This window comes from Xenopus tropicalis, chromosome 4, assembly GCF_000004195.4.
Source record: "Xenopus tropicalis strain Nigerian chromosome 4, UCB_Xtro_10.0, whole genome shotgun sequence".
In the NCBI taxonomy this organism is placed as follows: domain Eukaryota; kingdom Metazoa; phylum Chordata; class Amphibia; order Anura; family Pipidae; genus Xenopus; species Xenopus tropicalis.
Window position 1 is genome coordinate 67076500 of NC_030680.2, and position 24306 is coordinate 67100805.

At 38.4% G+C, this 24306-nt stretch overlaps 2 protein-coding genes across 2 annotated transcripts in view; one reads left to right on the forward strand and one right to left on the reverse strand.

Annotated features, from left to right (window-relative positions):
- Positions 1-7139, forward strand: part of LOC105945786 (ankyrin and armadillo repeat-containing protein-like) — a 27312-nt gene extending 20173 nt beyond the window's left edge. Inside the window, exons 10-13 of the mRNA XM_018093194.2 lie at positions 1622-1769; positions 2718-2837; positions 3868-3938; positions 4710-7139. Of these exons, the coding sequence (XP_017948683.2) occupies positions 1622-1769; positions 2718-2837; positions 3868-3938; positions 4710-4729 (359 nt within the window). The 3' untranslated portion in view covers positions 4730-7139. The remainder of the gene's footprint in view (positions 1-1621; positions 1770-2717; positions 2838-3867; positions 3939-4709) is intronic.
- ces3.7 (carboxylesterase 3, gene 7) lies at positions 6518-24061 on the reverse strand. Its single transcript, XM_002943419.5, has 13 exons — positions 23888-24061; positions 20941-21145; positions 20655-20793; positions 20039-20172; positions 19571-19724; positions 18011-18124; positions 14535-14630; positions 12535-12675; positions 12165-12239; positions 10469-10616; positions 8574-8723; positions 8403-8475; positions 6518-6708 (listed from the first exon to the last, which is right to left on the reverse strand). Exons 1-13 carry the CDS (start codon positions 23946-23948, stop codon positions 6525-6527), a joined length of 1674 nt encoding a protein of 557 aa, XP_002943465.3. The 5' UTR covers positions 23949-24061; the 3' UTR covers positions 6518-6524.
- Positions 24062-24306: the final 245 nt, after the last annotated feature.

The window sequence follows — 24306 nt, forward strand, 5'->3', positions numbered from 1 at the left end:
CTCTATATATACAATTACATATCTGTATAAATGTCTACCAGTTTTATTTTAATAGAATATTGCTTAAATCATCCTCATTATTGTCCTGACTTTCCCTATTAGGTAGCCCAAGCTTATAAGGATGTAAACATTCTTTAGTCTCTTTCATTTGCTACATTTTGCTCTCTATAATAGGTATCTCAAACCTAATTAGAGATACAAGTGGATTCACTATTCAGAATCAGAAGGGCAGGTACAATGCTGTCCAGGTGTTCAGAACTAGAAAATGCATTCTTAACCCTTTTGCTGCCAAAAAAAGTAGGTATCAAGTAGGGAAAGTGACATGCCTAGCAACACGTCTCCTCCAAAGTGCAACTGGCCCCATCTTTTACTGACAGGTAAAGGATTAATGGTGACAATGAACATTGACATAACTGGGCCATTTGCCCAGGAGAGTGAAGAAGGATGTTTATTAAGCAGCATACATTTTATTATACAATCCTAAAGCTGCCAGACTATAGCTCCTAGCATCCTTGATAAAAAAGAATATGCATGGATATGTAGCCCATCACTATTTTGGTAGAGCAACACTGCTGTGGAAACTCCCCCATGCAAGATAAATCTACATTGTGAATTGCTTAGCACCAATTGACTTTTTTTTTGTTCTCACGTTTGATCACAAATTTCATATTTATCTCTATAGTTTAGACAACAGTATAATGAGTGATGGTATTCTCCAGCCATGTTGGCAGCGCCAATCTGGTTTCCAAAAAGCCACCCTGTTATTGGAAGGGCTGTCCGGGTCAAAACTTCCTGCCTGGTTTTTAAAATTAGGAAAACCGGGCAGGACGACACTGAGATTGACGCGACAATCGGCCAATCACGGTCACTGTGCCATAGCCCTGCCCAGTGCTGCCCCTTCCCTGCCCCTGTGACATCACTACCCGCCCCCCACCTGGCAACAAATGCCGGCAGAGGTGGCAACCCTACCTCCCAAGACAGTCCTACTGTTTGCGAACCACTGTCTTATAACCTGTGAATAATGTGACTCCTCAGAAGAATTTTCACATCATGGGAGCTATGAACAAGTGCACATTAACAAAGAGAAAGGAACTGTTTTAGCTGCAGAAAAAAACACTGTTGCCCAGACTTGAGATGGCTTTACGGTTAACCAGTTTTGCTGCCAGGATAAATGCTTTCTTTTGTTTCTTTCTGCATTGGGAAAGTGTTTATTTTAAAAACAATTCACTCATTGTCTTAAATCTGTGAGACATGCATATAAAACAGATTAGCCCTGCATTAAAGCAAAGCATAATTACATTTTAAACATTTTTAATATTTTTAGTTTGTTTCTACTATAACAGTTAACACTGTAATGCTTCTTGAGGGCTGTTGTTGGCCAGTGGTTTCCTCAACTGCACTGATATTCAACCCCACTTTTTGGTGCTAAGCTGTGAACTGAAAATAACTTTATGTGAAGCACAGGTTTCTAACTCCTTTAGCCTTGAGACTATTGGGCTCAATGTTGTACTGAGTGAGTATATTCAAAGTTGTTCATTGTGTTACAGTCAGTAAAAATGGAAGTCCTATTTATTGTTGCTTAGAATGTTATTAGCAATAGTAATATTCACCATTCTTTTAGGTCTTCCAGCTGCTATGGTCTCAATAGATGTTGTCAGCATGTTATGTAAGCTGCTTTCCAGTGTATCAGAACAAGTTCAAGGCTCAGCTGCTATTGCACTGAATTACTTAAGCTTTAATCATATGGCACAAAGGCAGCTTCTGAAGAGGTATTGTACCACGCCGTATTTATGCAATGGGCTATCTATCATTATACACCTCAGATTATAGTTGCTGCTTTTGTAAATCAGACCTAATACAAGTTGTGATGGCATGATGCTGCCCTCTAATGGTAGGAAAGCACATGGAAGCTTATAAATGTCTATCCGTAAACTAATATATCCTGGCAAAGCTGAAAAATCCCATAAATGTAAATTTAAATTGAGAATAAATACTTTGTAAATTTAAACCCTTTTCTCTCTTTTATTGTGTCATCCTATTTACGTAACAGTGAGATTTAAGGAGAATAATATGACAATAGAAGACAGGACAGGGCTCACTGTGCCTTCTGATGCTGCAGTCTGGTGCAAGGAGCTGAGCTCAGATTACCCTGGGGCACAAGAGCTTCCTAATCAAGTGGTTTCCCTCTAGCCTTTTGCCTCTTGAGGTAAAGTAAATGTCTCTCATCTACAAGTACAAGCGTAGTCAGGGGCGATTCTGTACATATCGCCGCCTGAGGCGGCTCCTGGATGCCGCCCCCGCTCCCCAGCGCTTACCTTCTGAGCGCAGGAGCGGGTCTGGGAGCGGTGAGATCGCTAGTGCAGAGAGCGCAATTAAAAACCGGAAATTCGGCTCTTAAAGTTACCAGGAGCGGCTTTTTGCCGCCCCTGGTAACTGGGGCGCTTCTGCCGCCTGAGGCGAGTTTCTCAACTCGCCTAATGGCAGAAGCGCCCCTGAGCGTAGTGTAGAAAGTGGAATTTCAGATACATTGTTGTGTTTTTACTCACAATGTGCTAGTTTTCCTAAAACTCCAGTGTAAAAGCAGGTGCGAGATTTTTGCGGGTGATAGCTCTAAAACCACACAGTTGAGTGTGCACTTCAGTGTGAATTGGATGCAATTGCACTTATTCGGGATGTTGGGAACCAGCTTATGATGTATCTACATTGGTGCATTACAGGTGCAGAGAAGATCCCCAACTCATGAAAGTGTTAATTTACTTTAATAAGAAACACAAATGTTCTATAAATTTTCTTGAGAGATGGAAACACATAAGGGAACTGACCCTGCCGTCTGTCAGGTAAACAACATATTATATATATATATATATATATTGTAATGCATATGTAATGTGTACATATATAATGCATACTAGTATAGCACTTGTATATACGTATAGTTTATGGAATATGTCATAAACTACTTATACTTATACTAGTAGGCATTATATGAAAGAATAGGCTTAATAAATGTTGTCTTTCATTATAAATAAAATAACATTACTGAAATGTTGATGAGCTTTTTTGAATGCCAGGTATAAGCTTTTACCTAGAACCACAATGATTTATTTTCTCATACTTAGAGCTGTTTCATCTGATTAAAATAGGGGTCAAAAGTATGAGATACTCCAGCAGAAGTTCACTGGACAGTTCATAACAATATAACATTCAGAAAAATATTCCACACTGTCCCTAGTGTTCCTTTCACTATTCAAGTGGAGCAGAGACCTGAGAATTCTTGCTTAGTCCTTTTACAGTATTTTGGATGGCCACTATTACAAATTATTACTAGCATAACCTGTTGTATATGTGTGAATATCCATAGTTTCCCTACTACTCCCACATGCCTTCCCTTTTGTATTACAGAATTCTGCTTTAACCTCCCAAAGCACATATGAGACTCCTTTGCATTTTTTTGACTCTCTTTCCTGCATTGCTTTAACTTTCCAGTGGGTTTTAGTTTTGACAGTTTCAATCTCTCTCCCTTCGTGTAATTACAGTTTTATGTATTGCTTCTTGCCTAGTAGAAGTGAGCTGCACAGGGACACATTATGGCAGATATTTAGGTATGAACTTTCAGTCAGTTGTTAAATGCCCATGATGCTCACTCCAAATGGCAGAGAAGTGCTACCTAGTGTGGAATGATTGATCCATGCAAAAGAAACCAAACATGGAATTGAATAAGGAATGTAATTATGGCAAAACTGTTTCCTGGCCATTGGACCTCCTTGTCACACCACCCTTAGCCAGTAACTTTATCAGGCCAGCTAATATTACTGCTTCTCAGATCTGGTGATGACTAAGATTAAGTATAAATGCTGCTTATTCTAGGAAAAGAAGAATATCTTTACCACCAATTAATAACCACATAAAGGACAGGACAACACTCAGGAACCACCTTGGTAATGTATCTTTTGCCAACTTACCAATTCTTTTTTTAGTTTATGTATGCAGACAAAGCCACTATCAGGAATCACATCGCCCCATACTACTAAGTTAGCAAGGAGTTTTGCCCAGGAGGCAATTGGACCACCTGGGTGGAGGGCCCTGGCAACAAGTAGAATGGAGACCCATTGATAAAAAGGGACATATATGTAGCAGAATAAGTCATAGCAAATATCAGCCAAGGCTGTATGCAAGCAGTATCCTCATGTACAGTCCCCTTAGAATACCATAGAAAAGGATCATTGTTTACTTAAAAGGGAACTATCATGAATAGGAATGTGCTTAACTTGGCTCAGTACTGACAGGCAGCTTGTGTTCTGAGCAGAGAGGAGTGGGAGTGGTCCAACAATTCTTCACTGGCATCTAAAGTTCAACCCCATCTGCCCATCTTTCCTATCTAATAGAAAACCTGGAAAAGGTTAGTAAATTTTTACACAAAAGTGTTTAGGAACACAATTTGTTGTGTGCGCTGGACTCAAAACTTGTGTGCATACCCACAAGGGCAAAGCTTATGGGAAACATTGGGCCCCATGTAGTCATGTGGTCTCCTACCCTAAAGTGGAAAGATAAACTCCATAAACATTAACAATTGCCAACCCCTCTCTTTGTTGGAAGGCCCACTCAGAGGCTTGGAATACAGATATTACATTAGTCAAAGTTAAGAATTGTGGACAATGTGCTATTACGGCGTTCAAAGTCTGAATATATTTGTTTTTCTTATACTACAGGGTACAATTATATCTATTAAAAAAATCAGCAACCACTGATTAACAACCACTGGCAAACACCAAGAAAGGACAATCAGCTACTAAATATATTCAGTTTACCTGCACAAGAGCTGCCAAACATCTCTTAAATTGTGTCTTTAATTGTTTTTAGTTTTTATTTGCCCTGTTTTTTATTGTGCAACTCCAATATATGGATATTGATGTTTAATGCTGGCTAATCTGAACTGTGCCTGGTCAGAACTGTTTCCCTTGCCTTCAAGAACTTTTTACCTACATTAGGTAAACAAATAAAAGTAAAGATGTAGTTTTGGAAACTTGTCATAGGGCAAGTTTTAAATTAAGATTGCATTGATTCTTGAGAGATTCAGTTGAAAATGTGTGTTAAAACTTTGTTTTTGCTGATCTGTAGTGAGAAAGCCTCATACATGCCAATTAGGACACGTTAGTAAAATTAAAATCTAAAAAATCCATATCCAGATCTTAGACTACACCCTAGAGCTCTAGTCAACCTCGAAAGGCCAGGGCTGACTTTTACGCTGCCCAATACTCAAGAAGCCCCTCCCCTTTTACACCCATACTTGTGACTATCCTGTTATAATAGAGGACATTTGGCAGTTACGAAAGGTTTAAAACAGCAAATAGAATATGTTATTCAAACAGGTTTAATCCTTTTATTTGATTCTGTCCTTTACAACATTTTCTAAGGGGTACACTATGGATGGAATTACAGTTTGCATGAAATTGGTACACAAGGCACAAAAAGGCCCTCTCGCTTATAAACCTTACTGGAAAGATTCCTCTAAATGTATGTATGAATTTATTGTGTTACTGTTCCTTTAATATATAAAAAACAATCACTGTGGCAATTGGATGCACAAATACAATCTAGCTATGTTCCTTTAACAATTCAGTCCACGCTTATGTTGCCATGAACAAAGAATTGAATAGTGAAGATCTTCCAGTTCATAAATGCATTGCCATACTGCAGAACTGCCCCCTCCCTACCCCCTTCATCGTCATCCAGATCATGCAACATTACGCAGTGTTTGCCACATTTTTGGGCGAGGGGGCTGTTATACTAGTACACTTTCCCATACTGTGTAATTATGTACTTTCTACATTGACTATGTGGATTAAACATATATGAAGTTACACATTTTGTGACAGATATTGGTAGAAATAAGACGGTCACTGAAATACTTATTCTAAACTTGCACCGTGCCTAATAGCATTATTCTCAATAACAGTCAAGTACAAACATAACATGTACCAATTCAAGTGCTTGTTTTGTGGGCACCCCCTATTATGCTAGTATTCTGTGCAAAACCACCTATAGTGGGTAAAAACCGTGACATTTTTTTGTGCCTAGCACACATCATATATGAGCACTTTCAAACAACTGAACTTTAAATACTTAAAAGATAAACAACTTCGTTTTCCAACAAATAAGATAAAATTTAAGTGAATGCTCAATAAGTGAATCTTAAGTGAATGAATCAATAAAAAATTAAGTGAATGCTACCAATATATTCAGCTGAAAAACATGAAACAAGCTTAATACAAAAGGTTGAATTAACCATCTCAAATATGGCTAGCCATCAGCGCAAGTCCAAGTGTAGATGCAAAGTAATTTTACCCATATTTGGACTCATTAATTTAACCGTATGTATTATGCAATGTCAATGCTATAAATGCTTTTTACTAAACATTGTTAGCCAGCAAAAAACTGTTATAAAACTATTTTTAAATATGCATATTTGGCATATTTCATTTGTTTATGGGGTTTATTATCTAACTAGGATATGGGGTAATAGTTCACAGCTCGATGTGGTCTTTTCTCTTTTCTATCCTCATCATTATTTCAGGGAGGGTAATAGTCCAGAACTTAAATTTCTCTTCCTTTAGTCTTTGAGACAACTTCTGTTCCAGGCAAATTTCCAGATAGTCTTCATCTTCATCATATTTTAGCCATTCTGTCAAACCAGGCCCATTAGGATCCCTGCAAATAAAGATAGAATATAGTGTCCTATATTCACCAAACATTGCATTTCTGCTGAATGCTGTATGTTCCTTTAGTATTGTACACAAAACAGAATATGCAGTAAAATAAAATCATGCAACCAATTAGAAGGCTCATGCAACTTGATTCCCAAGTGACCGTCAAAAAGTTGGGGAAGTACAAAGTAGTAAGTGGTATTTTTAAAGACTATTCATTATTTAAATGAAGCAAGCAGAATAATGTTTCTGGTTCTTTAGAACGGTTTGGTAACTGCTTTGTAACTACCCAAGTTAATCTCCACAGTAGTTCATCTATTCTGCTTGCTCTGTATTTTAACCTGCCAAACCAATTGCTTTACCTCTGTATTGTGAGTATTTATGGCATAGTCCTGTGGATCAATTGTCTTAGACAAATAAATCAGTTCTGTTTGAGTTTGCTGCAAGAACCATCTGGTTTCGTTTATGTCATTATTTTTGCACACAGCATAAGTGAGTTGTAGTTAAACTACCTTCCCTTTGATCCTCCCACATAGCAAAGGCCCATCCTGTGTGTTAGAGTCCAATGTACCCCATGTTCTTTAGCCATTCTAGCTGGTCATTGTCTGTTTAACATCCAAAAAGGGTAACAAAATCAGGATCGGACTGGCCAACGGGATCTTGGGAAAAAACCCGGAGGGCCCCTAGGCCTTAATTCTAGTTAATTTCGCAGTGCACCCTTATAATAAATAATTTTGTGCCAGCTGATCAGTCCAGGTGAGTGAGACCTACAGTATTTGGGCAGCGGGCCCCACTAAAATCAGAATAGCACCAGTAAATAGTTAGGCAGTGGGCCCACTGCCGCCTGCATCATGCATTTGTAGTTCTAGGCAGTAGCTGTGTACCTCATGTAACCCTGTCAGAGCCAAGGACCCTGCTCACGTGATTAATGGACCCTACTCTATGTGATGCAAGCGGCTGGCCTGCACCCAGCATATGCACTTCTATAGGTGTGGTTCTATGAGTGTAAGGCTGCAGGTGGGGTCTGACTGGGTGTCAGTGAGTGAACAAGCAAACTGTGGGGGTACCATGGTAGTGAACTATATTCACATCACAGACAGAGAGCAAAAGTGCAGAGTTTAGCAGTGGCACAACTTCCAGGTAGCACATCCAACCTTCAGGATGTGACTGGCTAAATTGAAGGCTCCATTTGTGAATTCCCTGCTGCAGCATTACAGAAGGTGCCACAGGAACTTACTCTGTCTACTTTTTTTATTTTAAAAAAAACCTGGTCTTTCTCCTGTCCTAATATTGTTACAGCCATTCCAGTTTTTTTCCCAAATAAAAATTTTAATCTTGATATTTATTTGTGTGTAATATTTTGTATGGGGAGGTGCAGGCCCTTAAGATGTAGGTTCCTGGCGGGCCCTGTGCACCCCAGTCCCACACTGTACAAAATGTTCTGCTGAAAAGATCGATTTTTGTTCACAGATGTTTTAGCTTTCTAAATCCAGTTTAGATTCAGATCAGCATTTGGCTTAATCTAACTCAGGACATGAAAATTGGTCTAAAGTCTAAAAAATTATGTATGCAGTGCATTACAAGTGCATTATTATGAACATGCAAATATGTTAATATGTCCCATGATAGAGGAAATCCTCTCTGTAGTGCTATACACTTTATATGTATATATGTACAAAAAGCTAAGAAACGCCTTACCCATTTCTAGCAAAGTTCGACCAGTATTTCATGATTTTCCTACTAAGGACTTTTTCTTCATCTGTTCCATCACCTTGTGAAGAGATAAGTCATGTCAGAGACTCTAATTTTAGTAGAGAATGATATGGATATTCATACGTTAAGAAATAACACAATATACTGATTTCCTACCTTGGAATGTTACATCACCATTTAGGAACGGCCCACCAAGGACAAAGTAAAGTTCATCACCATGATCGGCTTTAACAAAGTCATCTTTTGAGTTTTCATACAATGAAGGGCGGTGCTGAAATTCATAGAAGTAAACAGGAAGCCCCGAATCTAGTTGATGCAAATAAACAGTAGTGTTGGATGCAGGGTACAATTTAAAGTTACATTAATCAAATCTTTTCAAACCTATCATTTATGAGTTACTGAATCATTGACCCCCCCACCACATGTATTCCCAGTGTTTATGAAAGTTTATATACATTTATGGGGCTTGTGTAGAATCACTTAACCATCAAAAACCAACATACACCAACCTGAATGAGTGTTTGACCTGCCTGCTGGTCTCCCCAAATGTCCCCTCATTACCAGTTTAGCACCAACAGGCTTCAGTCATGTAACACTAAAGAAGGACTACCAAAGCAGCATAGATTTTATCATGACCTGTCTATTTCAGAAAGCAATACTGAAACCAAATACTGTAGAAAGTAATAAACAAATGCTATTTGATAAAATCATTTGTAGTCAATGACTGCCCTAAGTGTTGAACCCTTGAACTTCACTAAATCCTCCCTTGTGATTCTTTGCCATGCCTTCACTGCAGCTATCTTCAGTTGCTGATTGTTTGTTGATCTTTCTGTCTTCAGTTTCTTTGAAATTTATGTTCAGATGGGTTGAGGTCAGACTTGCCCACATCTTTCCCTTCAAAAATTCTTTGTGTTTTTTTGTTGCAGTATGTTTTTGGCCATTGTCTATCTGTACTGGGAAGCAACTTCCTACCAGTGTTGCATCATTTGGCTGAATTTGGGCACCTGGTATAGAATTATACACTTCAGAATCGCTCTGCTGCTTCTGTCAGCACTTATAGCATCATAAATACTAGTGAACCAGTTCTAATAGTAGGAATAGAAACCAATGCAGTAATGCTTCCTCCACCATGTAGATGATGTGGTATGATTCAGATCATGAGCCATTCCTTCCCTTTTCCATACTCTGCTCTTCCTATCATTCTAGTAGCTGCACATCTTAGTTTCATATGTCCAAAAAATATTTGAAGGGACCCTGAGAATTTAGTTGCACATTACTCAGGCAGTGAAAGAGAGATCTTGCCTGGGACCTCACCTTCCTGGGAGTTGGGTACAGGATTGGGCCTGGGCAGGTAACAGACCCACTTAGGAAATCTAGAGTTAGGTTAGTTCTGTTATAGTCACTCTAGGAGTGAAAGACAGGTTCTGGATAGCTATCATGAGCAGCCAGAGCTCCAACAAGGCCACCAGTTTACAATTCTCTTAATTGTAGACTTTGACAATATTATGCCTATGTCCTGGAGAATTTTCATGAAATGGTTAAATATTGTGATATGGTTTTTCTTCATTTTGGAAGGAATTATGTGAGCATCCAGTGCAGTTGTCTTCTGTGGTCATCCAGGCATTTTGGTGTTGCTGAGCTCACCAGTGCCTTCCTTATTTTAAGAATGCACCAAATTGCTAGGCCACGCCTACTGTTACTGCTATCTTTCCAATGGGTTATTTTTTTAGCCTAATGATTGGCTGCTTTGCTTGCACTAACACTTATTTGGACCTGAGAGTACACTGTTACAGCTTCAAAATGCAAATTTTACACTTGAAATCAACTGCACACTTTTTATCTGCTTAATTGTTAATGAAATAATAAGAAAAGTAGCCAGACCTGGCCATGAAACAGCTTGTCATTTAATTGTCCAACTACTTTTGATTCCTTGAAATGGAGGGATCTATATATATATACTGTAAATAGTGGTAATGAGCTAAAATAACAATGATTTTATCAAAGTTAAAATATGTATGGAACTAATTGTCTAAGCAATGTCCCACACATACCTCGGTGATATTTAGCAGTCCTGAGGGCAGGTATAACAAATAGCATGTCTCCTCCCAGTTCCAGAAAATTGTTCCTGATTTCTATTTGGTCATTTGTGTCTCCAAAGTACTCTTCCATAATGGAAGAAATGGCATTGGAATCTAGATGCTGTAAGAATCAAGAAGAAAACACTTATTACCTTAGTTGCTGATGCTAAACAGCTAGTAGGTAGGTAAAACTATACAATAAAACTATCTACCTATAAGAGCCAAACCATCACTTATCTGTGGGAGCATAATCAGGAGTGGAAATCTGGATTGTCTGTGATCAGTTGTAAGGAACTGTGTGAACTATGTCCCATCACTTTATGTTTAAGTGTGGACCATAGTTGGAGATTAAATAAAATAATAGGATTTCGTATGTGGTACACTTTTTGATCTTGTTTAGGTAGCCAAAGTAATGAGGAGGTTTTAATCAGGCAATTTCATTGTGGCAATTTCAGAGTCTACCCAAGGGGTAGATTATGCCATTGTGTTAGTTGACTTATCCTAGCAGCTTTGCAATATAGTATAAGGTTGAGAACACTGAGTCCTCCTTGGGGATATGATTGGAAAATGGTGGATTTGGTTATGCAGTGTCTTTTATTGGCCCAGATGAATTGTAATAGTGCTCTCTGAAGCATAGTTAGTTCTTTAATTTTTACTGCGATGGGTACCGCTTGGAGTTTAGGCAAAATAACCATATGAGTGGAGGCAATACGTCCTAGCCAGGAAATTAAGAGTGTGGACCAGTCTTTTCATTTCCTTTGTAAAAAATTAAACACAAGTGGAAAAGTGGCCTTATATAGAAGATTTAGTTATATGGACCCCTAAATATGATACCGAATGTTGTTTTTTATTGTAAGGGAAAATTATGCTCTAAACATTTAAGTTGGTGTGAGAGAATATTAACTGTTAAGGCTTTGGTTTAAGAAATCTTGACTGGTAGGTCTGAAATCTGAAATTTTTCTAGAATGCAAAATTGGTTGGGGAGACTCGTCGGGGGGTTTAGTGATGGTCATGCGATAGCTAGGGCAAAAGTGGAGATTAGGAGCGTCCCTGATCTGTCATCCGACCTACCTTTATGGGAGAAGTGGGTAAATCTAATATTTTGATGGTGGTGATTGGGGTATTATATAAAACACATAAGTTGTCTAGAAAGGGGCCTGAGATATTAAAATTGGGCAAGATGTTAAATAGGTATAGCCAGTAGAGAGAGTCAAATGCTTTGTATATATCGAGCATCAGTAATAGCAAAGGTGTATTTGATGTATTGGTATGTATATTGATCAGTCAATGTACAGCATCTGTGGTCTGTCTACCTGGTATGAATCCTCATTGATCAGGATGTATCAGTTTAGTCATATATTGCTTAGTCTAAAGCCTAGAATCTTAGAAAATAGTTTGACATTTAATCCAGATATTTTCCTGTAGTTTTGGAATTTGGTTGGGTCTTTATTTGTCCTAGGGAGAAGGGAGAGATTTGCTTGGAGCATTTTGGGGGGAAGAGAATAACCTACTAGCATTTCATTCACTCCATGCTATGCTATACAACCTGCCACAGTATTTATCTTAAAATGTTTTCAACAAATAAGACTGAAATATTTCTAAAACATTAACCCATTTTACATGTATTTTCAGTGAAAACACAGATTTCCAATTGGAAAGTTCATCTTACCAATATAGAAAATTGTAGTAGTGCCTCAATGTCTTTCTTCTCCATTCCACCTCTGAATCCACTGATATTGAGGGACTGACAGGAAAAGTACAAAATGGTTAAAATAGAGTATCATGCTTCATTTTGCTTTGATACTGTTATATACCAGACATTGACTGCTTTCTAGTAACAGGCAATAATAGAAAAATGCACTGAAAGTTTAGGACTTTGTGTATTCTCATATATTTTGCAGGCTCCCATCACTGGAAGTGATACAATGAACCTTATGTACCATAGTGAAAGCTGAAATGCACCTAACACTACAACTAAAAAATGTAACTTAATTGTCTTTAGTTTAATACTGTTTATTAAACAAAACCTCAATACTTACCATAGGAATCTCCCAGCCAAACTCATGGTTATTAACGCCAATAATAAAGGGGACCGGATTGCTTTCCTTTGCAGCTAAGATTTCTTCTGCAGGCTTGGGAAGAAACACACCATCTACACAGGCAGGTAAGATTGTGAATCCCTATACAGGAAAAATAATAATGAAAACAGGACAATTAATACATTACATTTATAGCTAATTTACAGAGTTACATGGAAGCAAGAAGGAATGCTCAACTGTTTGTTGCACTGTGTAGTTCAGCATTATACCTCAGCCAGATTTTTAGAGTGGAATACTTTACATTAACTATTAGTAGAGAAAGAATAAAACTTCAGACAGGAAATACTGTAGCTCCAAATGTGCCTCCCCAAGCTGGGCTAATGTCAATATGACTTATGATATTTCTGCTCTGTACAGCTATATGTACTCATTGTGTTGGGACTGAATGGAGACAAGAGCATTCCGAAAGTGCAGCATCTAAGGCTGAGAACTGAGCTCAGTCCAATGAGGGAGAAGCAGAAAGGCAAATGGAGTCCAGAAAAAGACAGAAGTCTGGACAGGCAGACTTCAGGCTTAGTCAAGAGCAGGCTAACTTCAAGACAGGCAGCAAAAATTGGTAGTCAATAGCAATTAGTCAAACTACAGCAAATACACAGGAACAGGAGTATAGAATATGACCGAGCACTAATCACTTCCTTTGGCATCATAATAAAGGTATGATTTGCCACTACATGGCACTATACACAGATGTTCATACCATAATGCAGTTTCTGCATACAACTCAGGCTTTTTGGTGGTTTAGTTATTCATGAAGGACCATCTGCCACTAGATTTGCAAGTATTAAGCTTTGGCTTTTTGGATGGTTTGGTTACAGTGACCTTTGTTATTCATGAAGGAGCACCTGCTACTAGATTTGCCTATACAAGTGTAGTATTCGAATGGAGTAGTAGTTAGGTGAGCTGTGTTATTAGCAGAAAGTTGGGGGGTCAATTGCAGCTTCTGTTTTTTTTAGTGGCTTTGTTACAGTTGCCTTGGTTATTAGTAAAGGACCACCTTAAAAAGTATCTGAAAATGTATATATCAACATGGAGCTTCAATGAAGAACCAAACAGGCAAGACCACTTTGTAGCATAAGGAAATACAGAGCCAAATATTCCTCCTTCTTCCTGAAGAAGGGCTTGCAAGAACCTCTCAGAATGAAAAGCTTTCCTAGGAATTGTATGCTTAAATCCTCTGTGCTAGACAGTGTGATGGAAAAACCGAGTACATTTGTTTGGGAAGGGTATGAGAAAAGCCCTGGCTTAAGTAGGGATAGCAATTGGTAAGAAAGGACACAGGCGCCAAGCACAATGGGGGCAGGTGTATGGGGGGCTGGAAGAGAATAAAGGCTTGAGAAACCAAAGAGTGGTGATGGCATGTAGAAGTGCCTAACAGATGGTTGGGGTTAAGGTGAAGGGAGTTGCCAGAACAGATGCTAAAACGCTGAGAAGCCTGACGTTCTTGAAGTGTTAAGGAGATGGGTGGTGGTAGACAGATGCAAAGAAGCAGGGAGGCGCTTAATGAGATGGTTGGAATAGGAAAAGAGGGATTCCTTCAGCTAGGAAAAGCCTGACCAAATCCTGAAATGTGGGTGTAGTACTGGCAAAGAATTGAGCAGGGTGGGCAAAATGGAATCAGGAGACATTAATGAATTAGTAATAAACAGAAACTGGAAAAGGTAGAAAAGAGCTAATGCTCTGTACTCCAGAAAGGGCAAATGACCAACTAAGGTGAAGGTCAGTTTGGAAAAATCCCAGCAACCCATCAGGCCAGTCCGACACTGATAGTGACAGAATATTAGTTTAGATACACAGTCCCCATGACTTCAACTAAAAATTCTACTAAAATAAACAGAATTAAAGCCATACTTAGATAATTATGCCCTAATTATGTGTGGTAACCCATAGCAGCCTATAAGATGACTGCTTTTAAACAGGTGACTTAGTTATATTTCCCTTACCATGGCTAGAGTAATTGCCAAAATCTCATCTTCTGTCTTCTCTTTCAGACAGTTTAGTAAAAGAGGTAAATCACACCCAGATATATTGGCAATCAGCTGTTAAAAGAAATAGAAAAAGTTGATGTTTCTGTTTTCTTAAATATACAGTATATATATTTACAGGTATGGGATCCTTTATCTGGAAACCCATTATCCAGAAAGCTCCCAATTACAGAAAGCCTGTCTCCCATAGACTCAATTTTAATCAAATTCAGAATTTTAAAACTGATTCCCTTTTTCTCTGTAGTAATAAAATAGTAGCTTGAAATTGATCCCAACTAATATATAAATAATCCTTATTGGGTTCAATTAATGTTTTATTGATTTTTTAGTAGACTTAGGATATGGAGATCCAAATTACGGAAAAACCCCTTATCTGGAATACCCTTGGTCCCGAGCATTCTGGATAATGGGTCCCATACCTGTATATAAAGGATGCACCAAATCCACTATTTTAGGATCCTTTGCAAAAGATTCACACAAATACCGAACCAAATCCAAATACTAATTTGCATATGCAAATTAGGGCAAGGAAGGATTAAATACATTTTCAATTTCCGTGTTTATGTGACAAAAAGTCACATGATTTTAAGGATTCAGGTTGGTTCGGCCAGAGGCATGGATTCGGCAGAATCTTGCCCAAATCCCAAACCAAATCATGGATGGGGCAGGGCCAGAATAAGTGAGGTAGATCCCTGGGCTGCCCAGAGCCTTTCCAGCTTCTTTTGTGACACTTCAGGGAATAGTAAATGGAGTTTAACTGGGGTGTAATACCAATACATAAGAATTGTAAAGATAATTTCTTTTTGCCTAATACAATGATCTTTGTTTGGTCTCAAATAGCCCTCTATTCCTTCTCATCCAGTTCCCTGCCAGTGTGAGCATCCCACTTCTGCTTAAGTTTATGTTTATAACTTGCAGTCAAGGAACGATCATTAAGGAGTAGTGATGAGCGAACCTGCCCCTTTGCGCTTCGCCAGAAAATTTGCGAAACAGCAAAAAATGTTTTGCCGCCCGTGTCTTTTTTTGTCACCTGCGTTATTTTTACGCGACTGCACCCTTTTTTGACGCGTGACAATTTTTTGTATGCACCCTGAATTTTTCTGCCAATGGTAAAATGCAGAAGTTCGCTGCGACTCCATGCCTGACGAAAAAATTTGCTCATCACTATTCAGGAGTTTATATATACAAGTATGGGATCCCTTATCCGGAAAGCCGTTATCCAGTAAGCTCCGAATTACAGAATGCCCGTCTCCCATAGACTCCATTTTAATCAAATAATTCAGAATTTTAAAACTGATTTCCTTTTTCTCTGTAGTAATAAAACATTACCTTGTAATTGATCCCAACTAAGATATAATTAATCCTTATTGGATACAAAACAATCCCATAATTTGATTAATGTTTTATTGATTCTCTAGTAGATTTAAGGTCTGGAGATCCAAATTATGGAAAGACCCCTTATCCAGAATACCCTTGGTCCCGAGCATTCTGGATAATGGGTCCTATACCTGTACTAGAAATTAAACCTCTCTGGGGTATAGTAAGGGAAGGCCAGGTAATTTATCATTTTCAATTTCTCATTTTAAAAATGTTTTATGGGTTTGGTGAATCATACCTGGTACAGTGAAGAAGGATATCAGCAACAACTTGTATTTGAATCTAAGTTTCCACCATAGTCACAGTGTATTCTGTGACCTTGAGTATAGGAACAAGGGGCTTGGCTTTTCTTATTGCAGACCAGATGTGTGCATTAGGTTGGTAAGGGAGAAAATGCCTCAATTTTTGCCCAAACAATATCAGAAGTACAGCATGGCCATGCCAATATTTGGCCAAGATGGGCCACTTCATAATAATGTTGAAGCTCCAATGCTTCTAAATGGTCCGGGGCAGTAAGAGTCTTTTTATTAATCCTTTTTCCCCCACCAAATAAAAGTATGTTACATTGTTTGTACTTTCTAAATGTCTTACGTAAGGATAGGATAGGCAAGGTCTCAAAAAGGTATAAAAAAATTTCGGGAGAATGGACATTTTTACAGAAGCTATTGTTCTGAACCAGGATATTGAATAGAGAGCCCCCTTGACAAAGGCGTTTGAGCCGAAACTTTGGGGTATTCCCTTATCCAGAGTATCTGCCTTCATATCCGCTTTTTTTTTCGATCAGATTGCGAGTGGTATGTATGTACTTGTTTCTTGATAGATATATATTGTTAAAGTATAATCATTATCATGCTTTTGATGAATAAAATGCTTTTTTAACTATAATACCTCCCTAAGGAAGTTTTTTCTGGTGTGCAGGGTTTATATGGGGATTTACCAGGATATTGAATAGCCTGCCCATTTCTGAAGCTTAAGTTTTACACAATGTACACTTTCTTTGCCATAAAGATGGCTCATCCATATGGGATTTTATTTAGTACAAGCAGCCATAGAGTGCAGATGTATGTATATTTTTCATTTGTCTTTTAATATTAAAACATGCAATCACATAACATATGTATAACAAAAAATTAATACAAATATTTGGTATTTTCGGCTTGCAAATGATATCGGGAATTTTAGGTCACGTGCAAATCAATAGCCATTTTTAGCTGAAATGGCCATGTAAATCTAAAGAAATACATATCATTCCTTGTGAAGTCAGTTAATTGATGGTGCAGAACCCTAGCTTTGCATTATCTGGAGTCTGATATGAAAATTTAGTTTTATTCAAAATACACTTAATCATGAGCACAGTCTACATGCAATGCTAGTGTATATTTTTCAGCTGTTTCAAATTTGCTGGGACAGTTGCTTTAAAAAGCCATGATGGGGTTTGGTTTAAAGCAGATCAGTGCTTACCCTGGCATGGCCAGGGTGGATCTGTGCATGACCTTAAGGTACTGCCACACTGAGCCTGCGTAATAGCACAAACCAAGAAACAGCCCTCTGTTCATTTCCATTCTTTCTTGTGTCGGCACGCAGAGGAAAGTCATCAGCCAAGGTGCAGACACATGGAGCAGATTTTGATGCCAAAACATATGAGTATGCATTTTCATGCTAAAATCTGCTCCGTGTGTCTTGCATCAAGGCTGACACTGTATCTCTGGCTACAGATACTTGCTTATTTGTAAGCCGAGAAACAGCCCAGTGTTGCAGCACCCTCAAATGTAATTTTACAGTTTTGGTATGTATGGCTGGTTCACAGGTAAAAGCCCCTAATCCAGAAACCTAGAACTATAGTTTGTTACACATGCTATATGAAACAAATAACTACTGCTTAAAAACACCTTCATTTTTGGTTTGCTTTCTGTCAATATCAACTTGTGCTTGCACGTTAAATTGCTTAGAACTGGTATTTGGTATAATTAGCTATGTCATTTCTCTATGATGTTAAACAGTTTAATTATATGTTAAAGTTAAGCATGATAGGTCTTGTAAGTAATGAAGAAACTTACATCTCGACCAAAAAGAACATCTTCGGTTTTATGGACCATCAGATTAGGAAATACTGCAACCCCGCTCTCAGCTATGGCTCTGTGGAACAGATTCTTTGATAGGGGAGATAATATCTGAAAAATCAATTATAACAATGAAGAGTATCTAAAGAGAAATCACGTCACACTAAAGTTTTAATCAGAGAACGTACCATTGCCTAATTTAATCAGTGACTAAACTGTTGTGCATTAAACCACAAATACTATTTTAAACAAGTTTAGATTTCTCTCTGAATGTTCAGTTCCAGTAAAGAGATATGGGGCTACATGTAATTTTTGAGGAAAATTAGCTGTGGTAGGCAGGTAAGCAGGGGATCTGGAGCATAGAGACAGGGACACCACTTCTTCAGGCAAAAACACAGGTTTATTTAGGGCTAATTCTTACTAACATAAAGCTCCTAGGAACACAGTTCATCAACATACAGTTCATGATTTGTCCCTTCTTCAGGGCTCTCACCGTCCAGGGTAACTTCCACACTCTGGAACCTTTACGGGTTTCTCACCATCCCCAGTGACTTTCACACATCCACGTTGACTCACTCTTGTGAACACTCCGGCTTCACCTTAAGCCCTGCTGACTCCCTCTGGGAGTTCCTAACACAGGCAGGCAGCCTTTCTGCCCTGTGCCCCGCTCTGAGAGTGGCCTACTCTGAGTCAAGAACCAACCTCCAACTCAGCCCTTTACTGTGTAATCCCACAGCCCTTTTATTTGCTGCTCACCTGCACCCTAATCAGGCAGCTACTTACAGCTGGGCCAAATCAAAACACTAAACTGGAGTACGGAATAGAGGGTCTTTCCTTCTCTCCCTCCATTCGCTCCAGGGACCTATTCATTTGGCTTTTCCTAAGCCAGTAACTTGAACACAGCATTACCTGCTGCAAAATCAGGCATTTTACCTGGTGCTACTTGTAACCCACTTTTAACACTGGTGGAAAACGCACCAAATAATGATCTTATTCATTGCATCACCCACAGGGGATACAGTGCATGCGCAAACTCCTGGACAACCCCCCGCTCATGCGCATACATTTAAAGTCCGATATGGAGCTGTAGGGAGAGGTCCCTGCATGCCGCCCCTACATTTCAGCCGCCCTAGGCCCAGGCCTTTGTGGCCTCTCCACGAATCCGGGTCTGAGGGGGTAAATATGACTCTTTTCTGGCGTGTGTTTTTTACCGACCAAAAGGCCACACAACTTCTTGTTGTGACAGATGTAACTAGACCCAAGTTCTATGGCAAAGTGAGGAGAACATTTACAATTTATGCAGTCTTGGTCTCAGATGTAAAGTTACCAAACTGGGAAAAATTACTTTGTTTTGGCACATGAATCATTAGAAATCAGCTGGACACTATTCCAAACTAAATTCATAGTTCTAGTCATACTAAACTTTAAAGGGATTCTATCATGATTTTTATGTTCACTCTACCATTTAAAATTTTATTCTTGAACCAAAAATATTGGTGTGTAGGCAGCCCTCTCAGTGCATTGTGCCTGATTTTCAAATTTTAAAGAAGTACATACGTGGGCAGAAACACTTAGTCCACCTGCAGATTCCCCAAATAATGTGACAGACTGTGGGTCACCTCCGAACGCCTTAATGTTTTCTTGAACCCATTGAAGAGCTGCCACTTGATCCAGGAATCCCAAATTTCCTGGAACTTCCTTATCACCAGTACTAAGAGAGAAAGGGAAATCAAGCATTACAGGGAATAATTACTATTGAAAGCTTAAAATAATATTTTTTTAAACCCTTATTACATAGGTGGCCGACAGGAAATGACAAACCCTATACTTTACTCCAGTCACAAGCTGGCAACATACTCCGTTTCACTGATCCTTAGACTTAATCACGACATACATAAAATAGGTCAATGAAGCCTGAATCAAATCTGCAACAGGTGGCACCTCCAAACTAAACAGAAACTAAGTATATAATAGGCAGTGAAGAGACAGAAAAGACATAGAGAAGAGATAGTCAGTATGTTTTACCTAAAAAATCCTAGAAGACCCAGTCTGTATTGCACTGACACCATTACAACATTTTCGTAGACACTTAAAGCAGAGCCATCATAAAGGGATGCATATCCTATGACCAATCCTCCTCCATGAATGAACACCATGACCTGTACAAAAGGAAACATTTATTTTAAAGAACTAAATACTTTTACATTTTCTCTGTGCACTTGAGTTTAGGTAGATCCATTCAGACCTCTTAAAGGGGTTGTCCAGCTTTCAGTTAGCTTTTAGTATGATGTAGAGAGTAATATTAAACAATAACTACCCCTTTCAATAAAATAAGTTAGTGTAGGCGCAATTTGACAGAATGCAATTAAAATACCTGATATCATGTACACAGGCTGATATTTTCACATACTTTTTGACATACCTTGGGCCATTAATATGTATGGTTTTTTAATATGTTGCATGTATATAATAAGGAGTGGCTACATGATATGGCTATAAATTATACTAATAGTCATGTAGAGCAGCTGCTAAATATTTACATATTATGCTGTTTAAAATATTATTATCTTTACATGGGTTAAAATAAGGTTTTGAAAAAAATATGCAGAGGCACGCCATCTTAGTTTGCTGTTAAACTTACAGGTAGCTTGGCATTCTCCTCTCTGCCTGCTGGAGTGAAGACATTTAGGTACAGACAATCCTCTGAGACTGGGGGCAGCACAGAATTTGCCTTGAATACAGTCACAGACTTTTCCATTATTGCTGGATTTTGTATACACCTGAAAAATGCCAATTAGATATAATAGACACAGTCTTGTTTTAGAGTAGGGCAAAGTGGAAAAAATTTCAGCAGTTCATCATAAATTAAAATAGTTTAAAAGAAAACATTATAGCTTTAATGTAACTACAATGCTAGAGGGACTTACATGGATGGAGGTGCCGTGGCTTCCCTGACAGAGCTCCATGGCTCCGGGGGCTGTGGATCAGCATATCTTAGTGGTCCAGTAGGTGGCTTTGCAAAGGGGACGCCCATAAAAGCATGAACTGATCTGTCTGTTCCCTTTACACCCACTGTTTTTCCAAGTAGCTGTCCATACTTTGTAGTCACCAATTTCTTTACATCATTTTGCCCTAAAAGCAGAGCGCAGTGTATAAGTAAGGTATAAGCATAAGTTATTATATATCAAGAACGTGAGTAGATCCCAGTTCAGTAACACCTCTGTAACATAACCCATAGCACTGAATCAGCTGGGAACATTTATTAGTCACAAGGGGTTTCTATTCCAGGTATAAACTTAGTGACTTTTGTGACTTTTAATGCACTCTTTTCAGATGCTGTTTATCAACACTAAGGAGCACATTTACTAATATCCGAGGGTTTTCTGGGCTAAAATCCTGATATGGTAAAAAATTTGTAGTAACCACTTTAATTTCTGATGTTCTAAAATGTCATTTGCATGCCGAAAGTCACAAAATTTTCACGCCAAAAAGTTCGTTAAGCCACAAAAACTTCTCTAGCTTTGATGCCTTCCATGTCTTGCGTTTTAAGCCTTCCATAGGACTCAATGGGACTCGACAAATCAAACCTGGTGAAGGGGTCATCCTGTAAATTGGATCTCCATACTTTCTCTACTAAAAAATCATTAAAATATTAATTAAAGGACATGTCAACCACAAAAATATTTTTTTGCCTAATAAAACAAAACATAATTCCAAGCAACTTTCCAATGTGAATTTATTGAACATTTTTAGTGCTTTAAAAGTTATTTGTAAATGTAATTGCTATTGAAAGCAGCATTTGCTGAACTCCTGGTTGTTTCTTTTAAAACAATGTTACAAAGGTCAGTCTCCTCCAGCAAGACAGGTCTGTTATTCTGCTGGCTTGTGTTACATTGTTTCAAATGCTAGAGCCACCAGGGCAGAGAATAGAAAATTCCAATAGCAATTATATATACAAATAATATAAATATATATATATACTGTATATATGTAACCACTACACTAATGTTATTAGGCAAGATTTTATATTTTGGGTTGACTTGTCCTTTAAACCCAAAAGGATTGTTTTGCCTCCAGTAAGAATTAATTATTACTAAGAAAAAGGAAATCGTTTTTTAAAATTTGATTTATTTAAATAAAATGGAGTCTATGGGAGATTATGTTTCTGTAATTTGTAGCTTTTTGTATAATAGGTTTCCGAATAACAGATGCCATAGCTGTATTTTTGTACCATTAAAATGTCTTTGTTTTTATCATTTTACTCCCTACCTAGTCTAATTGCATGTAAAATAATGTCAATGTCAATATACTCTTTTTTTGTATCTACCATCAGTGGAGCAGTGAGTAGCTGCAGCCTGAGAATGTATGGGGGCTACAGAAGGTTGCTTGGTGATTACTATGGGTGTGGGTGAAGGAGACAAGAGAGGAGCCACAAGCACTTATGTGAGCAGAATGTGAAAGGTTGAAGTGTGAATGTTTTGTTTTTTTTTCGTTTTTTTTTTTAAAGGCTGGTGATGTAAGTTTTACACTCAGTAGACATTTAAATGCATGTGATCCAGCAGGGTGTTAAATGACATGGGCACCTAGGGCAATCCTTATAATAGGCTGAAGAAATGTGCAAGCCATCCATCAGCGTGGGAAGTGTTGTTTATTAGGCAAGATGCTACATGTAACTCTCTTTTTCATTATATAACTTGCTGATATATAATTGGACTGTATTTAACAAAGATTTAAATACAGTCCAATATATATGTTATATAATAATTAGGCACCATGCATTGGGCATCAAGAGTTTGGTTCACCTGTCTGTACTAATAAATACATGGGTTGGCCTCACACAGGCCATGGGCAATACACTAGCTGAACAACTGAGACTATCTAGAGATCAAAGCCTTTATGTATAAATAGTGTGGCAGGGTGCAAAGTTCAAAAAACAATCTCAAGCTGTCAAGTTTTTTACACCCTGCCCCATTATCATCCACAGGCACTTTTTCTTGAAGGACAAGGACCTGCACTTTCCTAACGAGTGCAGCACTTCCTGTGTTCAGCAGCACTGTATTTATTAGGAGCCAGCTGGGTTGGCACATAGGTGTCCTCCATCCCACCCACTACCTCCCCTAACTTGAGCTTCATTCAGATGAGCATGGGACGTACTAGAAGGCATACAGTGCTAAGCATTATAGTCCTAATACAGGACTGCCTTGTGCTAGCCAGTGTTATGGTCTGCACTTTGTGCAACATTTTTATTCCAGCACGAGGTATGGAGTGCAGAAATGCCTAGGATGCAAGTGCTAGGGAAATGAGCACTAGGGGTTCTGATTTTAATTGTGCTCTAGCATATGCATCTGAGGCTACTGTAAATGACAGGTCTCTATCTGGGCACATAATGTACAGGCATACAACTGGATGACAGACTAGAAAGAAGTACAGTCAAATGTGTGGATTTCCAGAATGGGCTGATCTATCTGATCAATCTGAATTTTGTGTGCCTAGCAATGCCATTGAGCATAGTATTATGGCAACGTATGCACATATGCGGTAGAGACACCATATTCACATAACTCAATTTTGTCTTTATTAAATTATTTTTGGTATTGTAATAGAAAATGTGTAATAAAAAATAATTCCTACAAAGGATTCACAGTATAATCATCACTTTTGCTACATTAGTTATTTAATTGCAACATGATAAACACACAGCTGAACTACTTTCTCCCAGCATACTTTTCCTGCTGTGCCCCAGTTATACCTGGTTCCTCTAAAAGCCTAGAGCACAAATTAAACACATACTCAGTACAGTGTATAAGTTTTACAGCTCTACAATTGGCTTAAGCCTGTTCCAGGTCATTTAACCTGTTGTACTGTATCTCTCACCTGTTCCATAGATTTCCAGGGTGGCACAACACAAAAGAAGCACTTTAATCAGGGATCCCATTTGCAGAAAGTCAGCATGAAACCAAAACACTTTGTTAAACGAACACTGCAAATTCCATAAACAGGGAGAAGAGACCGTTCAAACAATTGCTCATACAGACACTGGTTACTGCTGTTGAAACGTGTGAGAAAGGTACTGGCAGTTACAGATTAACAGGGCAGTCCTGGACTACAGACTAATTTATGGATGTTTCAGTAACATGTTTGGCATATTGTATTACTGACATCAGTCTGGATGTAACATCCAGATACTGGTAGGTTCAGAAAGAATAGTCAGCTCTTGTTATAGGTCACACTAGGTGTGATAGACAGGCAGGGCTATTTAGTGAGCAGCATTTTGGCTCCAACCAGGCATTGTA

Bases quoted from the DNA above. Each gene is read 5' to 3' on its own strand.
- ces3.7 (XM_002943419.5), bottom strand. From the start codon at position 23,948: ATGGGATCCCTGATTAAAGTGCTTCTTTTGTGTTGTGCCACCCTGGAA. The intron at 20,173-20,654 runs GTAAGTTTAACA...CCTTTTGTACAG, and splicing joins AGGAGAATGCCAAGCTACCT to GTCATGGTGTTCATTCATGG. The intron at 10,617-12,164 runs GTAAGATGAACT...TGATTCTTACAG, and splicing joins TACTACAATTTTCTATATTG to CATCTAGATTCCAATGCCAT.